The following is a 25,979-nucleotide window of genomic DNA, read 5'->3' on the forward strand; positions in this document are numbered from 1 at the left end:
TCTATGGATGAAAATAATTTTCTAAGAATAGAGCTTGAGAAGAAAGAAACATGCTTGTTTTACTCTAATTGCCTTCAGAAACACTTGGTCCTGGTACTAATTACTTTGGCTTTGAAGACTGTGTTGTCTTCACCTCAGTATTTTTAAAAAGCTTTTTATTGGAGTTCCGGTCATTACTCTCCTATCCATTCCCTGTTTTGAGACTGCAGCTGAGAATGTGCTGTCCTGTCTGCTTGTGAAGCCATATGTCTGTGTTACAAAGTCCCTTTTGAAAAATATCTTTTTTGCATTTTTAATATCCAGGTAGCTACTGAATTCACATCTATTTCTCACTTGTGCATTCATATTTCTGGTTAAGCTCAGGAATTCCAAAAATAATATCAGAGAGGAAAACTCAGAAGCTCATTGCTTTTGTGGCTTTTTTCACTGAGGCCAGTTTTAGCCCGTGTTGCCAATGATCAGTCTGTACACTTTAGTTCTATATTGTATACTTAAGCTGTGTGTGCAACAAATGATGTTTTCTTAGCCTCTCCATACAGCCTATTAAACAGTGGTTGGAATACTTCCATCTGTAAAGCAAAACCTTTGGCATAAATAATATTGTCATTTGGATAGGCTAGACATACTTTTGCAAAGTGACCTTGTAAAAATATTGTCTGAGGTATGACTGAGCCTAAATTATATGACAGTGAGGTAGTATATTTTGGTCTCTCTGGTATATGAGGTCTCATCTTGTAGCAGTGAAACCACCTGAAATTAAACAAAAAACAGTAATGTGCATCAGATTTAGAAGCTGAAAAAAGCTGGGCTGAGTTTTTGGGTTTTTTAAATCTATTTGCAGACTTTTATGTAAATTCTTTGTTTGGCAAAGGCGAACATTGCTTACTGTGGTTTTCCTGTCTGATGATTTTTGTCTTTGTAAAATAAAATGATATGAAACACTGGGAGGAAAGTCTTTTGACTACATTATAAGTAAATCTGGAATACTTGGGTCAGAATTATTTTTTCCTCTCCCATTTACAGCTCTTTCAAATGCTTTTTTGTTGTAATTTGGGATAATTTGGTTGTTTGGGTGTCCTACATCCTAATCTATAGGGCAGGGATAGGTATTGTAGTTAATGACCCCATTTATCAGCTCATGCCCCTGAATCGTTATCCAGATGTTCATACTTACTATACCATCTTGCCAAGTCTACTTGAACACTTAGGACCAACTCATGCTCTGACATTTGAAATAATTCATGTGTTTAATGTGTACACTTTTCTGTTTGTATATTCTATAAATGTAAGGGAGAGCACACTGTAGCTGTAATGGAAATCTTTTTTTAAAATGACTGACCACATACTGGCGGTTATTTTCTGCCATTTCAGTGAAATAGCTTTTGAGGTGGAAGGATGCAGTACCTCATAATACAGGTCAGACCATGCTTCCCAAGACTGTAGAGAGTCTCTGTTCAAGCAGGTGAAGGAAGTATCCTTTGAATGCAATGTTGTATTAAAATCTGTTTGACTCAGAAGTTACTTCTGAAGAAGAACATATGTGATTTTGGAGCCAAGTTTTCAGTAGGGGCTACAAAAACGTGATCTTCCAGACTGTGTTCAATATAAAGAGGTTCAGCTTTCAATGCTTTACTGCTGCCAAATAAAGCTGCCAAAACTAAAGGGTATCCTAGGGCTATTCTGTAACTGTGCCCTTTTACTACTACAAACAAATCACAGAGGGCAAGTGTATAGCTTAAATAACCTTATGAATACTGGACTGGACTTTCAAGTCTGTAATTCCCAATGACATAGAAATATGACTATCATATCTTGCTTTGTTCCAAAGCCAGTGAATTTCATAAATTAAAAATAGGAACCATAGTAAAAGCTGTTCATATCAGGACTTGTTCTCTCTTCCATATGATCTTCTAGGTTAAGAAGTGTAGATTTCCCACCTACTTTCCCTATAATTAATTTTTTTTCATTTAGATTTGGTGAATTAGTCATAAAAAGGCAAATTTTTTTCTGATGTGTTAAGGTTTAGGATCTTTTTTTTTCCCCAGAAGGTGCTATCTTGTCTGTAGTTTTCTTTAAGGTCTATAAATATAGAGTTGTTCAGGGAGGGTGCTTTTTTAAACCAGTGTTTTAAGAGTAGAAGGTTATTAGTACCAACCAATTTGTGTTTTAAAAAGAGGTTTTAATTTTGTTTTCCAAAAAAATAGCTTTCAGGCTTTTGTACTGTTTGGAGTAATACCAGATAACAATTGTAGGTTACAATCAGCAGATCCTCATTCTGTGGCCAGATCGGTATAATGCTATTTTCGTATGTGTTTCAGGAATAATAATGAAAAAAAAAGATATATAGAGGAAGTGTTTAAAACATAAAAAAAATTAAAGCCTACTCTCTGAAGCTTTGGCTTCATGTCTTTTGCATTTGTAGTATGTACAGAATCTACACATGCACATAATAAAACAAAACACAGTTTCAGCTTTTGTGTGTGACTTGTCTGGTGGATTACAGATTCTCCAGCTCTGCACTGTGAAACCAGGAAACATACAGAGAGCTGGTGAGGGCAGTGGGGCAGAGGCTAGCTATAAATGCAACAGCTATTGAAAGATTGAGGAGGGGGAGGACATAAATTCTTTCTCTGGCCCTTGGTAATAGAGGCTCACAGGGAAAACATGATGACGAGAGAAGTGGTGATGAAGTCTGTAGTGGCAGAAACCAATTCTTATGTGTCTGTGTGAGATGCATAAGAAAGACCTCCACAAGTGTGCAGTAGCTTTTTAAATACACACTTCCAGTCTGTGACTTACAAATGAAACTTGTACTGTGTGAGCAGGTTCTTAAAAAACCAAAAGAAGTGAAAAATCAAATGGAAAACCCCATCTGTGATGGATACTGAAGTGGAAGTGAATTCCTCTAAAGTACTACGAAAATGAATTCAGAGGAGTATTTTGTTGTGACAGCAGCTGAGGTGCACTGGCCTCTGACAGGCTGTGTGCCACCTGCCCTGGGTGCCTTGCAAACCAGAACTCATCCATCAGAGATCCCCCTGTGGGTTCAAGGTGTCTGCCAGTTTGCATGAGGAATTTGTGACTATCAAGCTGGAATGTAGCACATCTGCCCAGGATAACCAACGGAATCACTTTATGGCATTAGACTGGGATGTAGCAAACTTCTGGTACTTACTATACCAGTAGGGCAGGAGGGTGCTATCAGATACATTCAAGAACTTTTCAGTTTACATGCTCTGTGCTGTATATACATCATCAGGAACTTTGTAAGTGTAGCAACTATATGATCAGCTCATTCTTTCTTACAGTGAAAGATGTAAGCAAATACCTACATCTTTTACTGAGAATACACAGGTAAGAAGACCCCTCATCTTCTAACAGCCCAAGTCGGTCATCATTTAAGTAATGACAGATGCACATATCTCTGCCAGAATGAGGCAGAGTCTGGAGCTATGCTTTCTGTCTGAAGCTAGTTTTTATGTTGCCAAAACATAATTGTGTCTCTTGCAAACTTGACGTCCTCTAGACGAAAGCAGAGAACATTGGTGTGTAGTTATTTTAACCATTATAGTTCAGACACTCTTCTACTGGGGAAAGGAGACAGTATGGGAAAAACCTCTTCCCAAACCTGTTCATGCTAGAAGCCAGCAGCTCAGGGGAAGTTACCTAATGTGGCATTGCAGACTACACCCCTAGCAGCCTAGGCATAGTGGCTATTTGACAGAAATAAACCAGGCTTTGTTGCAGTTCAGGGTTTTTTTAGCTCCTAAGCAAAAAGGGCACATTGTACTAGCTGTTGGCATCACTGACAGGATTTGAGGCAAGCCTTTAAGCTCTTCTCGAGGATCTTGCTATTACCAGATGTGACCTAGAAGGACCTTATCTACTCAAAATCCAGCTGGTTTGGAAATGAAAATGCTGACTTTACCAACATAATGGTATCTGTAAGGATGAAAAACTTTTTCTCCACCCTTTCTTTTAATTTAGGAAAGTCACATTCCCTCTTACAAAATGAAAGGCTCAATTAATGCTTATATTAAAAGAATGGCAGGGATGACTGGAAGGAGATGTCTCACAGAACATTTGTCAACACTGGCCCACTGTGTTAGCAGCAAAGGTGATGTATTGAAATTGCAAGTTAGCTGCCACTAAAAATTGGTAGACCTTTGCTGGTGTAACTCAAAATTCAGTCATAGTCGGGGTTTATACCATTTTTAGCTTAATGTATAGAGTAATCAAAAAAGCAGGTGGTGATGGTGGGGAAGCAGAGCACACAGAGCAATTTTAAACACTGACTTGTCTACAGAAAGGATTACATATCAGCGTTGTGGTTTGCATCTTCAAGCTAGGCAATCTGTGCACGTAACTAGCATTTTTAGGAAGTAAAGCTTCACAAGCAACTGTTAAAACATTGGTTTTAAAACACAGACAAATGTTCCTAGCTGTATGTTACAACTATGTAGAGATTATGCGCATGTTTATACAGACAGGTGAGGTGGTGGCCATAACGGTGGACATAGAGGATGCTTAATAGATTTAAGAAAATATAATCAGTCAAAAATCTCACTACCGTAGAACATATTCTTCCTTCAGCCACAAAACCAACTGTTCCTTCCGTTTTCAGCCATTAACCTAGCTCAGTATGACTGTTTCACGGAGGGAGACACCTGCCCACATTTTATTTCCCACTTGATTTTCAATATTGGCAAATAAAAGGTGTAACTCTGAGCACACACATTTCAGTCTATAAAGGATACTGCAATGCTGTACCATTCAACATTTCATGTAATTATAGCAATGCCAGGTAATGAATGAAATAGGTTTGGGTTAAAATCATTCTGGTAGCTTGGCAGTAGGAGAAACAGGCAGGATTGCTACTGGCAGAATGGGAGTTACCTGTGACACTGCAAACTACTTGTTTCAGAGAAGTGACATCATTTCAACTTCTTTCTGTGAGGTTCTTAATCTTTGGTGTTGACTTTACCTGAGAATGTACTTCTAACATAAACTTTTCTTAACTTTGCTCCAGACGTCTCCTAAATGAAATACTTTTGCTTTCATGAAATGAGTAAGATTTAGACACTTTATCCTATTTCTAAGTGACTCTCAGTTGACTAGTTGTGATAATTTGATTTTCAATGCATACTTACCAAGAAAATGTCAAGATAGTTAAGTTACTCTCTTCTTCTTGTCAGGTTACTAGTCCTGGGTATGCAAACCTCTTCCAACTGAGCAGAGCCCTAAGCCCCAAGTTAAGTTTCCTCTTTATGCTTCTTTAGTGCTTAAAACTGGGAATAATCTAATACAGCTTACTAAGAGCTGCTGCAGGTAAGTCAGCAAAAAGATTCAGCTAAGAAGGGCGTTAGTCAACTTGTCCATTTATTGACTCATGTATCCTCCTTTAGCTTGCAGGAAAAAGATGAAATTAGAACGTTTTTCTATGCCAGGGGCACTAACTGTCCTGGAATTGATGCTCGAGGTTCTTTCCACATCTAGCCCTCACCTTCCTCGTGCTCACCACCTTGTCCTCCCCCGCATCTCCACGAGAATGGGGGTTTGATATGCTCATTTCCTGTAATGACTGATTTAAGATTTTCTCCACGAAGCAATGAATAGAGGTAGTAGCACATGACATTAGATGTTCTTCACTTTGCCAGCAGCAGCCCGACAGAAAATGACTTAATGATTAAAAAACTTTGACTCACTAGTTTGTGAATGGCTGTGTTAAGGAATGTAACCCCTCTTAACTTCTTTACACCATGGCACAGTATAATTCACTCAGCCTAAGAGGAGGATAATGACAGCTTTATACAGGATCTCACTTCACACCTCCAAGCTTTCTCCTTATCTCAAAGGTTGCACTGTGCATTAAAGCTATAGCCTGTATTAATCTAACCTCTGACATTTGGGCCATATTAACCCACCAATGCAGGTTTATGTATCTCACACCTCAAACTCTATCAAGAAATTTGGCAGTGGCAGTTTGATAAGGATGCCATACCTTACTGAACTTGTTCTAAAAACAACATCAGTAAAAACACTGCTCTGGTGGCACTTTTTAAAGATCTTGTTCACTCTTCTTTAGCTATTGCCCATTTGGATAATTCATGTTCCTGTGGCACCAGAACTGCGGTAAAGAAGGAGCAACAAAAATTCCTGTTTATCTGTAAAAATATTAACACCCAGGGTTGTAAAAAATGCAGAAAACCTATAAATTGGAAGCTTGAGCTATTCAATTTTAGATGACAGAATAATTGTTAAAAGCAGGGTTATGCTTTTAATGAGACTGATCACATTTTCTTCTGTTTCTGTACTGGACTAATTAACAAACCAATCTTCATTACCCACTACTTTACAGTGAAAGTTCTACCAAAGGAATGTTTTTGGTATTGCAACAAGTGGTTTAAGCAACCATTACAGCATATTCAGATACTCTTTTTTTATTCATGTGGTATGGATAGTGAAATAACACATCCAAAATGTATTATCCCAGCTTCCCAAGCTGTGATCTGTACTGGAATGTATATTTCAAAAGAAAGAGGCAACAGCCAGATTCTCAAATTAAACTTAGCTTGTTTCAGGAAAGCTGGGACCATTCTAAATGCATCACCTTAATCCTGTGTCAAAGTGGTTCAGGCAGGCAAAGTTTACATGTCTTTCAAAGAATAATGAAAATAATTAAAATTGCAGTTTCATAAAATCTTAAAAGCCTGCAGATGGGGTTTCCATCTTCTAACTTCACTCTCACTTTGACAAATGCTCATTCATGAAAACTTTTTGATTACACAGTGATTTCGACTATTGCAATTAAAACACAGACAAAAGTCAAGTCAGCTGTTTTATTAAATACGTAATTCTAAAAACCTTTTCAGAGGTTGGATAATGAATGCAGTGAGAGCACTTGACCGCACAACTTAAGAAACAATGATAGCTCTGCTTCAAAACTGCATGACAGGTTCTTGAGAGATTCTTTTTCACACTTGTCCAGTGGTATTTTTAGGATCAGCTTACAAAAGAGCCAGTGCTTTATTGCAGTCACTTTCCAAGGCAGCTCTGGCTAGCTTTACACTCCTTTTATCTCCTTTCCTTTTTTTCTCTCATTATCTTCTTGCTTTCTTCTCTTCTCCTCTTAGTTACAGGATTCCGTGGATCATAGATCTCAAAAGTGTCTTCATCCTGCATGCTTGCATCTTTCACCTTTCTGCTTCTGTCTTCAAACTGAAGCACATGTGACATCCTACAAAAAAAATCAAAACAACAAACTCCAAATCAGTGAAAGAATAGAAGCTGTGATTTGTAATTATGATATGCATGGCAAGATTTCTGATTTATTTTTGGGCATAGCAAAAAAGAACTGACCTGGGTTTCTTTTGTTGGTGTTTTTTAAAAAAAAATTTCTTAAAAGATCCTTATAAGGTAATAATTTTGTAAACACTCCTTTTGAAAAATACAGCTGAATACAGATAGAGTCGTCTCTGGATTTTATTTCTCATACTAAACTCTGTTTTCTTGTCTTTTTCTGTTTAGCATATCTTCCAAAATGTATGGCAAATTTTTCCCAAGAACAGGGAGTGTTTCTCAAGTTTTCCTATTAGTCACTTTAAACACCTTTCACCAGGGTGGAAGATTTTACAAAAGTGGGGAAGAGTTTACAAGGAAAATGCTTGAAGTAGGTACACAGAAGATCAAAAGGGGAATGCTTCATGTCCTGCTGCTCCACATTAACTTGGTACAGATCATGCTTTTTAATTCCCTGAATACCAGACTAAACAAATGCCTTGTTGAAGTCAATGTTTTTCCTACTGTTGATTAGAAGTTTCCCCCCCATTAGATACTTCCTAATTTCGCCAAATTTTCAATAATCTCAAAACATCACTGTTACATAACTGAGAAGTGGCCCATGTGAATCTCAGGAGGTTCAACAAGGTCAAGTACTAAATCTTACACCTGGGTCAGGGCAACTGCTGGTATCAACACAGGCTGGAAGGGGAAATGATTCAAGCAGCCCTGCCAAGAGGAACTTAACGGGTGCTGGTGGGTGAGAGGCTGGACATGACCCAGCCATGGGCACTCACAGCCCAGAGAGCCAAACGTGTCCTGGGCTGCATCCAAAGCAGCGCGGCCAGCAGGGCCAGGGAGGGGATTCTGCCTCTCTGCTCTGCTCTGCTGAGACCCCACCCGCAGTGCTGCATCCAGCTCTGGGGTCCCAGCACAGGAACTGCTGGAATGAGTCCAGAGGAGGCCACAAATGTGATTAGAGGGATGGAGCAGCTCTCCTGTGAGGACAGGCTGAGAGTTGGGACTGTTCTGAAGGCTCTCAGGAGATCTTATTGTAGACTTTCAGTACACAACAGGACTTTATATGACAGATGGTGACAGACTCTTTAGCATGCCCTGTTGTTACAGGACAAAGGGTAAAGGTTTTAAACCAAAAGAGTATGGATTCAGATGAGCTATAAGAAAGACATTTTTTAAGACAAGGGTGGTGAAACACTGGAACAGGTTGCCCAGAGAGGTGGTAAACAATTTTTTCATGGCAAACTCATATGTCTAGGCAAAAACCACACCTAATCTTTGGATCTGGATCGATTTCAAAAATGTCTTTGACTTTGATGGGACAACTTAAGAACTATACTGATTTGAATCTAAGCATATCAATCTTTATGATTTGACTATGACATGTCTTTGTCAACAGTCTTTGTGACAGAAAACCCAGGAAAAACAAACAAGTTTCAAAAGGAAAGTTTTGTGGCCAATGAAATACTGCTTTATTGGTGTCTTGCAACACGTAAGATGTTCTGAATTCAACAGTTTTCCAAGAGCTTTAATGCAAATCTCCACACATAAAGAAAGGGAGGGAGAAAAAGCTCAGTTACTGCAGATTACAATATAGTACTATTTAAGAAGCCAGAAAAAATTCAAAGCTATAGACCATATGGGATCTGCCTGAATGCTTTAGAAAATTCCTAAAAACAAAAATTGAGAATTTTCATCACAATTGATTCTTGACATGTGCGTTTCATAAACACTTAAAGAGTTGTTTCCAGTAAAAAACTTAGGTAGTTTATTACCCTGTCTACACTACTAACACCCAAACTTATTTCATTTAGTCATCTCTACAATTCAGAATAACATAATGTACCATCAGAGTGACTCATGGTTGCATATTTGTAGTTTAATTATAAAAACATTGTCTCACAGTGGAGGGACTGAAGTAATTTATTTTAGCTAACATGCTTTTTGCATTTGTCATATTCTTCTCAACTTATTAAAGATGAGTACACATATCAAATCACTCTATCCTAGTCTGAATTAAAGTACAGGCCTAAGAGATAGAGTCATGCCTTGGTGCATGGTTTTAAAGTGTGTTATAGGAGTGTAAGTAGAATTGTAGTCACACTTAGTCCTTTCAACAACTCAGGTTTTCCAGGAATACTACAGCACAGGACATAACATGCAGGATATAACTAATAGGAATTAAAATTAAATACATCTCTAATTCTTGGGTCAGGCCATACAGTGTCCCAAGTAGTTTGCAAATTAGATGCAGTAGATTCAGACTAAGCAGTATTTACTTCTCCCCAAGAGCTGAAAGAAGTCATAGTCTCTGACTCTTATTCATAACTTTCCACTAAGGCATTCCCAGCTGTGATTAAAAATAAGCCAATATTAAGAAACTTTTTGATATTCCCAGAATCAATTTTAGATGCAGCATCTCAGAGGTAAAGTAAAATAAACACAGACTGCAGTGCAGATTTTAAGAAATATTTTCCTTCTGTGAATTTAAGCTTATTTTAGTAAGTCACACATCTTCACAGGTAGACCTGTCCTGCACCTATATAAATGGTAAATCACACTGAATACTGTTTTTAAAAAGCAAATTTTTTTTTAAGGAACATAAGAAGCATTTAACAATTATTTCTATATTAAGCATTTGAATTTAAACTTATCTTACTCAAGTTCCTCCAACAGGAGTTTGCATTTGCATAATTTTCCAAGTGCAGAGCTAGGGTGTAGTTCCACAAACACAAATTTCATAAGACTTTTCCTTGTTCAGTTTATAGCTCTCTTCCCTTCTGCATGCTCCTGGGTTCACTGAGGAGCTGGCTGCCCAGTTAAGTTTCTGCAATCACTGTGCTGAAAGCACTTACCTATCTCTGGTCTTCAGGAATCCACTAACTTGTGCTTATCGCTGATCGCTGACAGCTCATTTTATATAAGAGAGACATTCAATTTTAAAGTACACTTTTCTTCAAAATTTAAAGGATGAGAGGTAGTCAGTTCTACCAAGCAAAACTCAAAAGAAAACAAATCCTAAGTTTTGTAGCTTAGTTTTGCTAAAAATTTGTAAAATAGAATAGCTTGCCCAAACTGATGACTCTGGGCTTGAAGTATCTAGGTGTGCAATTGTTGTCCTTCTTTATTAGAAGACATAATCACAAAAAGATTTTCTTAACACCTTTTATTAAGAGTGGGCTGCAAACCAGAATGAGCAATCTTTGCATGGATTTATTACTGAAAAGGGTTGATTTTTACCCTGACCAGATGACAGCATCCTACAGGTCAACCACGGTCCTATCCCATGTAATGGGGGAGCAGCTGTTCTGCTGTACTGCATTTCTTTCCTTTAGTGTTACTAAAGAACACTCAGTAGTTGGCTCTCTTCTGTATTCCAAAAATGGAATGTCTTGAAACGTTAGACTGCAATACCCAAATTAATTTAACACAGTTTCAGAGACAGCACAGGATTTCAAAGCTACGTGGAAACTCTTACGGCCTAGTGATATTCTCAGGTCAGCAAACAGACCAGGCTCTTTTGAACTACTCTAGTGAGACAGTACTTATAAGAAAAGATATGATATACTGTAATCCCTCTGATTTTGAGATGTGTGAGCCATGCACGGGATCGGAACCATATGCCAGCTGCTGACAGGTGGTAGTCATGTTAAGTGTAGCATAAAGAGAAGCCTGGTAGTCCAACAGCTCTGGCCCTTCCAGAACCCCCTTTGGGAGAAACTGAAGTGGCAATCAGTGAACTGAATAATTTTGAGTTTTGGCAAGAGTAGGGAAGCACTATGCTTTTGCTCTACTTTTGAAGCTGAAACCTCCAGGTTTCAGTGCATCAGTGATTTTTATACTAACTGAAATGAAACTGCAAAGCTGTATTGCCTAAGACCACACTTTTTTCCTCAGACTGATATAGCTGTTGGCTGTTACCACCTCCCTACTGCCCCCTTCAACTTTCCTTGCCCAGGTGACCCTACAAAGCAAATCTCCTGGAGCCTGCAGGGAAGCCTGGGACATTATCTTGCACTCACCTACATCAGCATTTTAAACAGGAAATCATCAACAGGTGTGAGCAAAAGTTACACCCTGCCAACTCTGTTGTAAGGGTAATAGCTTCTGGCAGAGCAGCAGTCAATTCTTAAGCAGTTTTAGGCACATGCCTGCACTTTGGAGATGCCTGCATAAAACATTGCAGTTGGTGCCATGCCCCATGTTTTTGCATTAAATGCATACAAAATAAAACTAATGATGTTGCTATAAAATTTAGAGTATCATCATTTTGAACATTATGGCTATGTTTTATGATAGTTATTGGTTCTTTCCATGAGGTTGCTTAAAATTAACACAGAAGGAGTAAGTATCCATGTCAAGAATTTCAGTGTTGCCTCTTGCATTGTATAGGCTGTCTTAAAAAATGGTACCACTATGGACCATAACTACTAGTACTACCAGTTGTTTCTGAGTTGAACATTGCTTGCAAGTAACATGCTTCCTACTTTTCTCAATTTCACAATGCATCCCATATTTAAAACGAAAACAATGAGAGGTACTCAAATACTACTGCTTTCTTTAAATTATGTTCTACTTGATGCTAGCATTTTCCTCCAAATACAGTAAATATTGTAGTATAAGCATTAACAATTAATGTAAGAAACATTCTAACATTTTCCTTCCATCATCCTCAAGATACCTAAGCAGTGGATAGAAAAGTAACTCAAGTGAACAGATGAGAATCCACAGATCAAAGCAAAGGAGATCTCTCTCCCAAGGAAAAAAATTAGGCTGCTCTGGAAGAATGAACTCACTGGCACTCTTTCCACTCCCAGCAGAGTAGTGGGTGGCACAGGAAGAGGAGAGACATTTGAGAAACACTGAGAGACAGTTAAGAGACTACAAAAGAAAAAAATGAGGAAGGTAAAGACTAAAAAAAAGTATAGGAATGAGAAACAAAAACAGAGAGAAAGAGATTGATCAAAATTTAAATGAAGAAAATTGTCAAATGACGGTTGAAAAGAAGCATAAATGATGAACCAAGGAAAGAGAAACAAGAGTAGAAACAAGACAAAAAGAATGTCAAAGCCATAAAGCAAAGGGAATTTTGAAGGAGGAAATACATTAATAACATCTAATATTGTCATAGGTTAGCAAGCATAGTCCCAGAAGGGACGTCCTTGCTAAGGGGTGCTTACAGTTTCCTCTGGGATCTGATAGAACCTATCAGCTGGCCAGTTTGAATATGGACAATTCTCTAAGCCACTTAAAGTTGTGACCCCCTCTGTGATCCACATTTAAGAATAGGCAAACTCCCCCCACAGCTCTCTCTCATTTCCAGTGCTGGGACAGGTGGCTGCGGGCCCCGTGTGGGGGCCAGTGGGCCCGGCCAGGCCCTGCTTGGGCCAGGCCGGGCCGGGCCACGGCCATCCTGGAGCCGATGGACCTGTTCCACCCATGGAACCCCCCCCCACTGCCTTGCCGTGGGCAGCCGGAGCGGCTCGGCTCTCCCCCCTCTCCACTGCGATAAGAAAGATTCAACATTCCAGCTGCAAAGCTGCAAGGCCAAGGTGAGATTAACCCTTTTACTGCTGTGAAGAGCTGAAAACCTGAGGGAAGAGAGAGCGGAGATCCTTAAAGCTGAAATTCTGTTGTGAAGCTTTGATATATCAGAGTATCCTGTTGTAATTTCATGAAGATATGGGGGGTGGAGTGTTCAACTCGTAGGCAAAAGCACCTGCGCTGAGATAGGCAGATGCTGACACAGCTGTAATTTCATGAGAAGTTTGGACAGGGAGAGATGGAAGCGATGAGGACTTTTGCTCCAAATGGGAAAGGAGAAAACCTCAGTCCCTAGAGATGCTCCCAGAGATAGTCCTAAAAATGAAGATGATGAAGACCCTTTGCTCCCAGGGAAGGAGAAGGGCCTCTGTTTTTGTTCCTGAATGGCTCAACCTTAAAATTGTACCCCAAAAAACTTCAAGAGTGGACCCTCAAAAGCAGTTGTGGGAAAAGCTGCAAGTCGGGGGGAAGGGACTCGCACGCAGGCAGAGAGACTCCTCTTCCTAAATGGACTGAACAATATTTGGAAGTGGGCGGCTGTCTCGTTGTGATACTGTTTTCATAGCACGAGCAAGAAGAGACTTCTCTTTCTAAATGGACTAAACAAGGTTACTATGGAAGTGGTAAACAGACTGAACATCTTAAGGGTTGTCTTTTTACATTGTCAGTGGGAGAAGGGAGGAAGGTGGGAGGAGGAGGAGAGTTCTGAAGGTGGTATAATTTTTTTTTTTTTTTTTCTTTTTTCCCTCTTTTAGGTTTGTTAATAAACTTCTTTATATTCTTTCAAGTTTGGTGCCTGCTTTGCATTTCTCCTAATTCTTATCTCACAGCAGATAAACAGTAATGAGTATTTTGGACCAAACCACTACAAATATTTTTCCAGATTTTTTTTAAATTGAGATGCTACAAGCAAAACTAGCCTCTTGGATCAGGCTGCTGTCATTATTCCTTGCATAAGTGTGTCCAAGACCTTAACAAATAATTTTGTAAACACAATGCAGCAGGAGAGAGGAAGTATGTTTATGTCTCTAATGAAATCTGCAACTATCAGTAAGTGCTCTGTGTAATACAGCTCTTGTAAGCAAATTTTGTAGCTTCTGTCTGCCCTGCCTCACCATCCAGCTTTTTCTTCTTGTGCAACATAACCTATCATCCCTCTTTCCATGCAAAGGAGTCTTGTAATCCAAGTCTCTCCCCCTTACAGATCATTAAAGGAAAAACAATTTTTTACCACATACTTGAAGTAGGTTTTGATTCTTACAGCAGTGAGGGTTGATATCCTAAGTACCATGATAGACCCAGTCTCAAAGATGGATTCATCTCTCTAATTATCACTGTTTCACACAGCCACTTCTGTCTCAAAAAAGATGTTTCAAAAAACAATTTCCTGGAGTATTTTTTGTCTCATTAACTCATAGCACTGGAACTGTGGTAAATTACCTACGAAAGCCTGTACCCCTGTACTTGGTATTTAAAGCTTATACTGTATCACACACTTCCACTAAGCCTAGTTTGCCAAACCAGGTGTGATTTCACTTTAACTAAGTTTATAATCAGAGACCCATAGAAACACTAAGGTTGGAAAAGACCTTTTCAATCAACAAGTTTGACCATTGATCCAGCACTGCCAGCCCACTAAACCATGTCCTGAAGTGCCACATCTACATGTCTTTCAAATACCTGCAAGGATGGTAACTCAGCCACTTCCCTGGGCAGCCTGTTCCCAAGCCTGACAGCCTTTCTGGTGAAGAAAATTTTCACCAATATCCAGCCCTAACCTCCCCTGGCTCAACTTGAGGCCACATGCTCTTGTCCTATCACTTGTTAACTGGGAGAAGAGACTGACTCCCACAATACCTTCCAGTAATAATTTCTGGTCATAGGTTTCTGCTGTGATTGTTACCACTAAGAGATTTCAGTCTTTCTTTTTTTCACAACTTGTTTCACCATTCCACATTACTTGTTTCTCTTTCCTCATCTCCCTTCCTAATGATCAGATATCTTGTCCCTTTTTAAATGCTTTTGTAACACCATGTATTTTTCATGTTCATTGACTTGATAATTAAAAAGAGAAATCAGGTTTGTTATTCAGATCTAGCCAAATTCAAATAATTAGTTTTTCCACAGAAGTTTTAAATGTTAAAAAAATGCTCAGAAGAGTAGTGAGAAAAATTATAAATACAGCCATACTGCTGTCCACTTCAAAGGTTAAGTATTCACATCAAATACTTACTACATCAAATTAATATTGTTTCAGTCCATGTTAGTGATTATGATACAATAAGCAGATTTTACATGGAAATTTTAAATTTTACTATTGCTGTAAGCCCCCCCACCCCACCCCATTCTCCTGAGGTTAATTTTAAGACACTAAAGAGGCATTTTCTGGTTTTCAGATGAATGGAGTACTATTAGCTGACAATATTTCAGCTTTCAGCTGTTTGTGCTGGTTTTGGCTGGGGTAGTTAACTTTCTTCACAGTGGCTGGTGGCTGTGTTTTGGACTTGTGCTGGACACAGCGTTCATAATATGGAGATGTTTTTGTTATTGCTGAGCAGAGCTTACACAGAGCCAAGGCCTTTTCTGCTTCTCATACTGCCTCACTGGTGAGGGGACTGGAGGTGCTTGGGCGGCTGAGAGGAGACACAGCCAGGACAGGTGACCCCAACTGACCAAAGAGATATTCCAGACCACGTGACATTATGCTCAGTATACAAAGTGGGGGGAAGAAGGAGGAAGGGGGGATGTTTGGAGCAATGGTGTTTGTCTTCCCAAGTTACTGTCATGCAGGATGGGGCCCTGCTCTCCTGGAGATGGCTGAACACCTGCCTGCCCATGGGAGGAAGGGAATTCATTCCTCCTTTCACTTTGCTTGCGTGCGGGGCTTTTGCTTTCTTTATTCAACTGTGTCTATCTCAACCCATGAATTTTTCAAGTTTTGCCCTTCCATTTCTCTCTTTGATCCTGCTGGTGGGGCAGTGAGCGAGCAGCTGCCTGGGGCTCGGCTGGGTTAAACCACAACAACAATGGAGGTATGACTGCTGCTCTTGCACAAAGCAAAAATGTCCCCAGTGTTAAGCAAGTAAAACTCATGAAAACATGCTTTAAAAATATTATACAAAGTCAGCCTGTACACTTCTGTTAACTATGACTAACCCTTTGAACTTGTATACCACAGTTACTGGAGGACTGAAAATTGGCTTAACCTCTTCAGAATAACCAGCAAGTTTTGGGTCCTCCACAGGACAAAGAATTAATTGTTTGTATTTTCTCATTGTATTGGCCTACAGCATAAAATTATCAGAACAGAACTTCTGCAGAAATTTCTAAAATAATACTTTTTGAGATAGTTTATTTGAATGTTATATGCTTAGTTTTACCACAAAATAATCACTGCAAAAATTATACGAAATTAATAGTTTCACTAACCATAGGACCTCCAGCTTAAAAAGAACCTCAAAGATACCAATTTTTGCAAAGCTAACAACAAAGTAACCTAATCTTGGCAAAGACTAATATAGTATTGTATCCTTGGATTGTTCAAGATAGTACTAACAATCTTTTTCTCTTGAAAGAACATTTAATTGTAAGCAACCTTCTAAGAGAAATGGAAATCACCTTAACTATGAAAAAGCTCACCTTATTCAATGATCATCTGTGGGAAAACGTGATGAGTTCTCATAGTATGAGAACTATGTAAAACTGTGATGACTTACTTTTTCAAGCAATAGGTATTTTTCTATATAAAATTCAGTTATCCTATCTTGATATTGCTTCTGTTCTGTAACAATTCATATAGAGTATATTTATACTACATCCTTGACCCCTTCACAAAAATGTTAAGTAGTTTAATGCAAGAAGATGGGTGCTTTAAATAGACAACTGCTCCTAGTAGAGTAGATTGGTATGGAAGACTAAAACGCAAATTCCAGATGTTGTTCCAGAAAGCACATCAGTGAAGAAAAACTCTACATAGCATTTACTACAAGGACATGGAAATCACCACACTGGAATAGAGCAGTGATCTATCCAGTCCAGCATCCTGTCTCTGGCAATAGCTTGTACAACATCTGATACTCTGAAGTCAGTCAGCAAATCACCTCCCCAAGTTAACACAGTCAGGCATTATTGTATCACCACAGCAGAGTTGGACTGAAAAGAAAGGAGAGTATTTCTAGCACAAAAATACATTTTCATAACATTCAGCTTTCTCTAGACACCCTCCCTTCTCTTTTGCCCCTTTCTCTCTCATTCTAAATATATCCAAATCCTTACTTAAGTATGTCAATACTGAGACGAAGTTGGGGTGCCTGAAAAGGTGTGTAAATATGCAGGAAGCTTAAACCAGGCTAAAAAAGATTTAGAAGAATATTTTTTCATTCTTCACTAGATTTGCTGGCAATAAAAAAAAGTAAGATTTCCAGACAGTAAATCTAACACTAGATATCCCTTGACTAAAGCACGGATCATCTCTGAATTTAAGTCAAACAGTAGTCAAAGCTCAGATGCCTAGTCCAAATAAGCTCAGATATAGAGGAATTAAAAAAAATAAACAAGAAAAAACCCCACTCCAAATGCTGAGATTCTCAGACATGCTGAACAGCTAGAAGCAACCAACATCAGCAGAAGAACGATTTGTTAGTATGAATTACTGACTGAAGTGGTGGGGTAGGGGGTTGGCATTTACAGATCAAGAAAGGTCTGACCATATTCTAGTAGTACAGGGGTGAAGGTGGAGACAAAACTGGAGGAAAAAGAGAAAGATTTACAGCAGAAGAGTTTTTTTCTTTCTTCCTTTAAAGGTTAGTGGCAGTCCTAAAACCCAAACAAAAGCTTATTTTTTTGCCAAATAGAAAAGAAACCTCTCTTTCCAATGTGTTTCTAATACAGATCTCTGGCATTCATTTATCCTTTGTAACAATCAAGTAAGTATTTTGTCAACTTTTAAAATATGTAGTTGAGTAAATCAATGGCCTTAGCAGGAGAGACCTAATATAGAGCCAGTTTTTCCAGACTAGTGAAGGAACGCTGGCTGAAGTCTGGATGGGAGGAGGGGAGCAAACATGGCTCTAATCCATCTTTGTGCCTCACTGGCATAAATTACAGCAGCACTTTTTCTGTCATTCCCCAAGCTAGCATCAGCATGTAAAAAAGGCTGCAGCTTAGTTTTCAGGGGTTTACTGTGTTTGTCACAGTTAAGCTTCTGCAACTGAAGCTGCAAAGACTAGTGCTAATCTTGAGGAAGCCATATTTCATAATCCTAAATCTGAGGTATTGTAGTAAAGAAAAAACTGCATTTTAGAAAATGTATATAAAGCAAGGTTTATAAAAGAAATATAATCAGTATTTTTCAGGTGTCTATCCTGAAGAACTTCACCCTGCAAAGCTCAATAGTATATGCTGCAGTAAATAGGAAATCCTGGAAATAAAATGGAACATATTATCAAATGTATATAGAGTAAATACTAACACTGTGCATTGTGATTTAGTTCTTACTAGAAATTAAATATTGTAACATAAAAACAGTCTGGCTAACTTGAACATCTACGTGATTCTGATATTGCTTTTTCAGTTAAAAAAGATCCAAGTCCAAACCAATTCTAGCCTATACTCTACAACAGACATTGAAAAGTCTGTTGTATCAATGACTTGATACTATTTCAAGACCGAACTCTCTCTCTGTTACAAAGCCTTTTACTGTAAGAATACAAAGTAAGAAAAATATTGTGTGTTTCCACTCCTAACTGTGCCACATTTCTCATAAAACCGATCATAAATATTCTGAAAGGAGTTTTCCTTGTATTATTAACAAAACATTTCTTAAAGAAGATAGAGGGCATAACTACTGATGCTGGATAAATAATACCTTCATTCAATATACAGATTTATTTTTTGTTTGTTCTGGAGTAAAATAAAACTATCTCTACAAACTGAGTAAAAAATTGTAACTCAAACTGCAGTTAATATCCTGGCAAAAAGAACTTAGCATTCGCTCCCAACATTCCCACAATATTTAAGTGGCCTCAGTGACAGTTTTCCGAAATTCGGATTACTGTATCTGACTTATATAAACCAGGCTGCACTTCAAATGATTAGCACTGAACTTTTGTGAGTTTTTTTGTCCAGAGAACCAATAAATTAATAAAAACAGACTTATTTCTTTCAATTTCTGCTATAATCAGGTGATCTGATCTATGTAAAGCATCACTGTGCAAATCAAAATATTTTGTGACCAAGAAGATATGTTTAAAAGCTTTTTAAGAGGCACGAGATTTTAAACAGTGCATTAAAGTAAGCAGTGTCATTAAACTAACTTGAATTGGTTTTAATCCTCACTATCTTACAGGAGGTTTTTTTACAAATAACTTAGAGGACAATAGTTTCGACAACACTAGTAATTACACAACATGGACATGAAACAATCCATTAAGTAAGACCTGAAATATAAACAGAAGACCTTTACTGTCACACAATTTTCACAACAACTTTTGTGCAAATTGGAAGGTATTTTCAGGTATTGACTTTTTCACTTCAATTTTAAAAAATGCCTCATGATTCGTACCTTTTCCTATACCTCAAATTAACCAACATTTAGAATAGTTTAGACTCAACAAAGGTAAGTAACCACAAGAATTTTAGACTGAAAAACCATGTGGAAAGCTACCACCTCATTCCAAATTCCCATTTTATTCATTCTTTCTTGCCCTACAGTGTATCTGAAAGCTGAATGGATTTATGTTGTTTCAAATAAAAAGAAAGACTAAGTTTCAGAGTCTAGACATACTTCCAAAAATACTTAAGTGACTTATTTATATTTGTCACTTAGTTACAGCTGTGACAGCACTCCACAGGGAAGGAAAAAGCTGATCTCTTGTAAAGATTAAGAAGCTTTGTGTTCACATATAACACCTTACATTCCACCCAGGAAACACTGCAGTGGTTCAGTTATGAAGCACTGGCATCACATGCTATTAATTAAATGAACTATGTAGCATGCTGGCAGTCTCAGACAAATTCTAAAAGGCTGCAGAGTGCATTACTGAGAGCAGATAAAGGCCAGTGATGAGATTTGAATCATGAAGGAGAAATTCTAAACTTCTAGCCAGGTGTAGAATGAAGGAAAAATTACTGGGCTTCACTGTAGCAGAAACTCTAAAACCAGCTGAGGGTCTACTTGCAGCCCTGACTTGTGAACTGATGAGATTAGTAACAGACCAAATCCTTCTACTGAGGATGACACAGATTTTGGCTGATTCCCTGGTGGCAAAAATTTTAATGCACTTCGCATAATCATGTTCATCTGGTAAGGAACAACTTTCACATGTTAGTATTTCAGTTTCTACACTGAATATTGAAGGTCCAACAGGATGAATTTGGCATTTTCCATGAATTCAAAACTGAAGAAGTAACAACATAAAGCCATATTTATCAGAACACAGATTACCACACAGTTTTCAAGCAGGAACAGAATATTGCCTCAATGCAATGTTCATATTATAGAAACATAGAATGGTGTGGGTTGGAAGGGACCTTTAAAGGTCACCCAGTCCAACCCCACTGCCATGGGTCATCTGCCACCTCTCTGGGCAACCTGTTCTAGTGCCTCTATCCTCTGAGTAAAGAATTTCTTCCTAGTATCTAATCTAAACCTCTCCTCTTTTAATTTAAAATCATTACCCCTCACCCTGTCCCTATTTGCCCAAGTAAAAAGTCACTCCCCTCTTTCTTTTAATCACCCTTTAATTACTGAAATAAGTACCCCAATAAGGTCTCTTCAGAGCCTTCTCTAACCTAGCCTGAACAACCTCAGCTCTCAGCCTTTTCTCACAGGAGAGGTATTCCAGCCACCTCTGACCATTTTTGCGTTCCATCTCTGGACCAGCTCAAAAAAGTCCACGTCCCTCCCGTGCTGGGACCCCAGAGCTGGATGCAGCACTGCAGGTGGGGTCCCAGCAGAGCAGAGCAGAGAGGCAGAATCCCCTCCCTGGCCCTGCTGGCCACGCTGCTTTGGATGCAGCCCAGGACACGTTTGGCTCTCTGGGCTGTGAGTGCCCATGGCTGGGTCATGTCCAGCCTCTCACCCACCAGCACCCCCGAGTCCTTCTGGGCAGGACTGCTCGCAGTGAGATCATCTCCCAGCCTGTGCTTTTGTTTGGGATTGCCCTGGCCCAGGTGCAGCACCTTGCACTTGGCCTTGCTGAACTTTACGAGGTTCACATGAACCTGTTTCTCAAGTTTTTCCAGGTGCCCCTGGATGGCATCCCATCCTTCCATTGTGTCACCTGCACTGCTCAGCTTCCTGCCACCTGCAAATGTACTGAGGGTGCACTCGGTCCCACTGTCTCTGCCATTGATAAAGATACTTCTTGATCAGTCCCAAGAAGTGAATGAACGGGCATGTGTTTTCAATCAATCCAAAAAATAACCCATCAGACTTCCTACTCTATGTGTCTTCCATGTCTTATAAGGTTCTGTAAACATGGTATTTTAGTGGTATGGAGTGATGGTCATTTTGAGTTTTCAGTTACTTGACAAAGACAATGAAGTTTTAAATTCAAGAACGGTACTGGAGTTGATTCCTGAGCACTTTCGTGCATTTTGTCTGTGAGACTGCATAAATAATGGAGATCCTTCATACATATATGCTAAATTGACTCGGCAACCTGGTGAGTTTTCAAAAAGGAATGTGGTTGCTTCTTTACTACAGAAAATTCCACCAACTCAAAAGCTGCCATAGCACTAGATATACTTCCAGTATGTCAATAAATCTTGCAGTTTTCAGGAAGCCTCCACTTGTTTTAAAAGATCAGAGAGAAGAGTGTAAGAGTGTAAGACAGTCCAGAATTTTGGTTAAGGACATGATGTGTGGATTTTTATAGCAGAGAATCTGTTCCTTCCACAAAAACCAGTATTCCATATGGAAAAGCATAGAAATATTTCTAACATTTCACAAGCATGTAAAGTTGCTAAAAATTCAGCTGGAGAGCCCTGTTTTTAGGAGTAGATAGCCATAGTTTAATGTCAAAGTGAAAAGCTTAATGTAAGAGTTGGTTAGTTCATTTCCACTTATGACTGTACCGGGGAAGAATATAATTATAGCACATATGTATAGTATGAAGTTTTGAATGTTTATTGGAGTCTTTAGAATTCATGTGATTTTGGTGAACAGGAGTAGTAGTATGAAAAATGGGATACAATTTAAAAAGTGCAATGGCTAAATTCTAGTAAGAGTGATCAACAGTATGGGTACAGGACAGAACTAAGGCCACCATTCAGTAGGAAAGGATTTGTAGCTTAGAAAGGATTGGAAACCAGACATGAATAAACCAGCAACAAATAAAGTAATCCTTCCACTCAACACAGACAAAGACTTAGCTGAGTGCTGTATCTAGTCTCAGATTTCACGTTTTGAAAGAAGCACTTGGAACTCTCAGAATTACTTGATGGAAGTGTTTCAGAGTACTAAGTATCGCTCTTATCCTATTTGAAGAGAAATATTTTGCACAGATTAACTGAAACAATTAATTTTTGAATGTATGTGATTGCATCAGAATTTTTTAATCTCATCACTGGATTCTCTCTATGAAAAATATTTTGTCATGTTCACAGGATCTGCATCATTAGTTTCACTATCAGCAGGTGTTGTAACACCTTCTGGAATGAAATCTGTGTTTGACTACAGTTGTAACTATTTGATATTATCATCAGAATCCTGAAGTGTCACTACTACCTGTATGGGTATCACATGCATGCAATTGTACGTGTTGCAGTAGTCTAAGTCCTAAACAAGATGAGTAGCAGCAGCGTTCTGTGTAAATGCAGCTTGTGTAATGTTTTCTCTTTCAAATTCAGGCCTATCAAGTAAACCAAGTGGCAAGTATCAAGTAGATGAACTATTCCAGCTGGGTCTTCTGTTGTGACTTATTTGGTTTTCTTAATACTAGTCTCTAAGCAAACGACACCTTACTGCCACTATGTTTGACCTCACCTACATTTTGGAGAAAAGTCTTCTTGGTTAAGATTTTAAGCTGAGAATGTAACTGAGTTCTGCCAGATAATCTCTACATCTGCAGCACTCTGTACAATCTTTAAGAAAGAGAAGAATCAAGTAATGCATCTGACTCCTTCTTATTTGGATTGTAAGCAAATAAAGAACAACTAGTGATCAAATAGTACTGAAGACATCCAACAAATCATTAAGAGAAAAGCACCAACACTAGTTCTCAACACGAAGGCACAAGGAAAATAATACCTGGAAGAACTCCGATCAAGAATGTCTTTCCAAGGTACCTAGATGCTGTAAAATTGTGTCCACTTAGTTATTGTCAGACATTTTTATTCTCTGACCCCTTCTTTGAGCTGATACCATGTTTATTATGATATTTTTAAATTCTGCAAGGGAAATTGGATTTTGATTGCTGCAGACAAATATAGATAATCATTCCCACACAGCAGTAGAGGTTGCAATAAAATGTCTCAGTAAAGATTCTGATATTCCACATTAAAACTTAGTATTATGCATTTCTCTTCAGCACTCTTCACAACATTTCCTCAGATGCGTTCTTAGACAGTAAAATCTGGTAATAATTATCAAACACCATACACACTGTTTACAATAGAGTCATATTTCTTCTTTTTTTATTGCATAAAAAGTAGAATGCTGCTGAAAAGTGCCCAAATGTCTGCTACGTGCCATGCCAATACAGCAGCTCAGCCAAATATGCAGAGAGAAGTTTGCCAAATAAAAGAAAACATAACAAATTGGTAATGGTTTCTATCTTGACAGAGAACGAAAATTATACCTCTATGTGTGGCCACTCATGGACACATAAAAATGTCTTAGAGGCAATCATTTTACCTCAGATAACACACCCTGACAGTAGAGCAAAGCATATTGGCAGGCTTTCCCTTCCCATAAGAACAGCAACCATGACCTACAAAATGGCCTGGAGGAATCACGTAGTTTGTATGTTTCATATATGCATATGTCATACATTAATTGTATTTAATAAAAATAAAATAAAGTAAAATACTGTCTTTTGAGAAGTAGATTCAAATTAAGACAGAATTTTAAAATGTAAAGTCAGTATAGTTATATCAAATACTCCTATACAACAAAGGTACTGAAAATGTAAACACTTAATTCAAAATACGCAATTTAACTTTTCAAGTGCTTCTAACACTCATTAATAGCTTTCTGAAGATTCCACTGCTTTGTTAATGTTGTTTATAGCCCATTTGCGTAACATACATTTTACAATTTACTTGGCCTCAAAGTAAATTATTTGGAAACAGACTGTCTCATCTGAGACTGTCTCATCTGAGAGAGCAAGAGGTGGTCGTGGGTGTGAGAGTGGGACTGCATAGAGAGCACCCATGAGTGGGCAGGCAATGCTGAGGCAACAAGAAAACAAAGTTAATATGCACACTTACTGCGCTGCAAAATTAATATGATATTAATTATTAGTCTATTATGTAGTTTCATATTATTCCAAGTATCTGTTTTAGTGCAATTCTGAATGTAATATTATTTTCTGAACAAAAATACAACTTCATAATCTGAAACTGCAACAGTTCTTCACTCAGTAGGAATTACAGTGGATAGTATTACTGACAATTAGTTACTCAGGTTTGGGGTTTTTTTCAGTTATTACCGACAATATCAGTAGTTACTCAGAAAGAAATAGGAAAGCTATGTTTGAACTCTATAAAAGTATTTAAAAGACTGATTGTACTACTGTGATGAAAAAATATTTGACATAAAGATCAAGTTCATAAGAAGTTCATAAAAAGGCCAGATAAGGGAATCTTATACTGAACATGGGAGGTTTAGACCACATATTTGGAAGTATTTCTATACCAAGAGGGTGGTCAAACACTGGAACAGGCTTCCTAGAGAGAAGATCAATGCCCCTCGCGGGTCAGTGTTGAAGAGGTATTTGGGCAGTACCAACATGCTATAGCTTTTGGCCAGCCCTGAAGTAGTCAGGCAGTTGGACTGGATAAATCACTGTAGGTCTCTTCCAACTGAAACAGTTGTTCTATAATTCTTGGAGGACTTAGAAGCACTTTGGTAGCTCAGAAGGATCTCAAAATATCAGTGAAATTCAAGGATCTCAAAATGTATATTGTATGTTATCTCTCATCCTCAAAGAGACTGAGGCAGGAAAAGACATAACGAAGGAAGAAAACATGGTTTGAAGAAGCAACAAAATTATTTTAAGTCATCTGGGATACAGAAATACTGGTTGTCTTAAAATACTTGCCAAGAACTTTCTTAAGGTTTCTATTTTACTGGTAGTTTTGCTGCAGCTCTGATGGCTTATGCATACAACTATGGAAAAAACTGTAGGCAGAGACAGCCTATTTTGTTGGACCAGCTGTAGTGGTTGCCTTATAAACGGAGATGATGTATCCTTACAAAACTTTTTTGCTAGGATTTCTTTTCTTTTTTTCTAGGCATTTTATGCATTTTTGCATTATGCATACTTTTATGAGCATCTAACAGCATGCAGCCTAGGACTTCAAGACTACACTTCCAATCATACTGATTTTTATCCCCTTGCCTACCTGAGGTGGGTTCTTTGCATGAAAGATGAACATGAGACAACAGGGTACACACTGCTTCCTTGACTGAGAGGTGTTGAGACAATAACTTCTGCAGTGCTTTATCAACATCAGTAATATCCCACTTCCTTGGGGTCACCTTACACTTCAGATCAGACAGTCTACCTTCATCTCATCCATCATTTAAAAATACTTACCATCCCCAACACACAGTTTTAGAAGGACTTCAAACTACGGAAAGCTAAGTGTCATCTACTCTTACGCCTTATCTTTCAGAATGCTAAATGAATATATTTTAGCTGACTCCTAATGCAGCAGGTGCCTTCACATTTGGTGTTTTCTGCTACTCAGATTCTGCTTACCAGTAAGACTATGTTAGTACAGTAGGATTTCCATTGGTAAAGACAGAAATCCAAACAAAGAAAAACTCACCATCCTTCATCATTATCTACGTCAGGTTCTGAAAGCTCATTTTCAGGAGTTTCTTCAATTGCCTGGGTTAACTTCGATTTAAATCGGTCCAACAATGCCAGTGTCTGAAATGAAACACATGGTTTTACAGAAGTTGTATA

The 25,979-nt window shown here is 38.4% G+C and overlaps 1 protein-coding gene across 1 annotated transcript in view; it reads right to left on the reverse strand.

The window, feature by feature from the left end:
- Positions 1 to 6,825: 6,825 nt before the first annotated feature.
- The window catches only part of CWC27 (CWC27 spliceosome associated cyclophilin), a 101,417-nt gene continuing 82,263 nt past the window's right edge, over positions 6,826 to 25,979 (reverse strand). Inside the window, exons 13-14 of the mRNA XM_032096354.1 lie at positions 25,840 to 25,943; positions 6,826 to 7,237 (exon numbers count right to left, since the gene is read on the reverse strand). Of these exons, the coding sequence (XP_031952245.1) occupies positions 7,075 to 7,237; positions 25,840 to 25,943 (267 nt within the window). The 3' untranslated portion in view covers positions 6,826 to 7,074. The remainder of the gene's footprint in view (positions 7,238 to 25,839; positions 25,944 to 25,979) is intronic.

Source organism: Corvus moneduloides, chromosome Z, assembly GCF_009650955.1.
Source record: "Corvus moneduloides isolate bCorMon1 chromosome Z, bCorMon1.pri, whole genome shotgun sequence".
In the NCBI taxonomy this organism is placed as follows: Eukaryota; Metazoa; Chordata; class Aves; order Passeriformes; family Corvidae; genus Corvus; species Corvus moneduloides.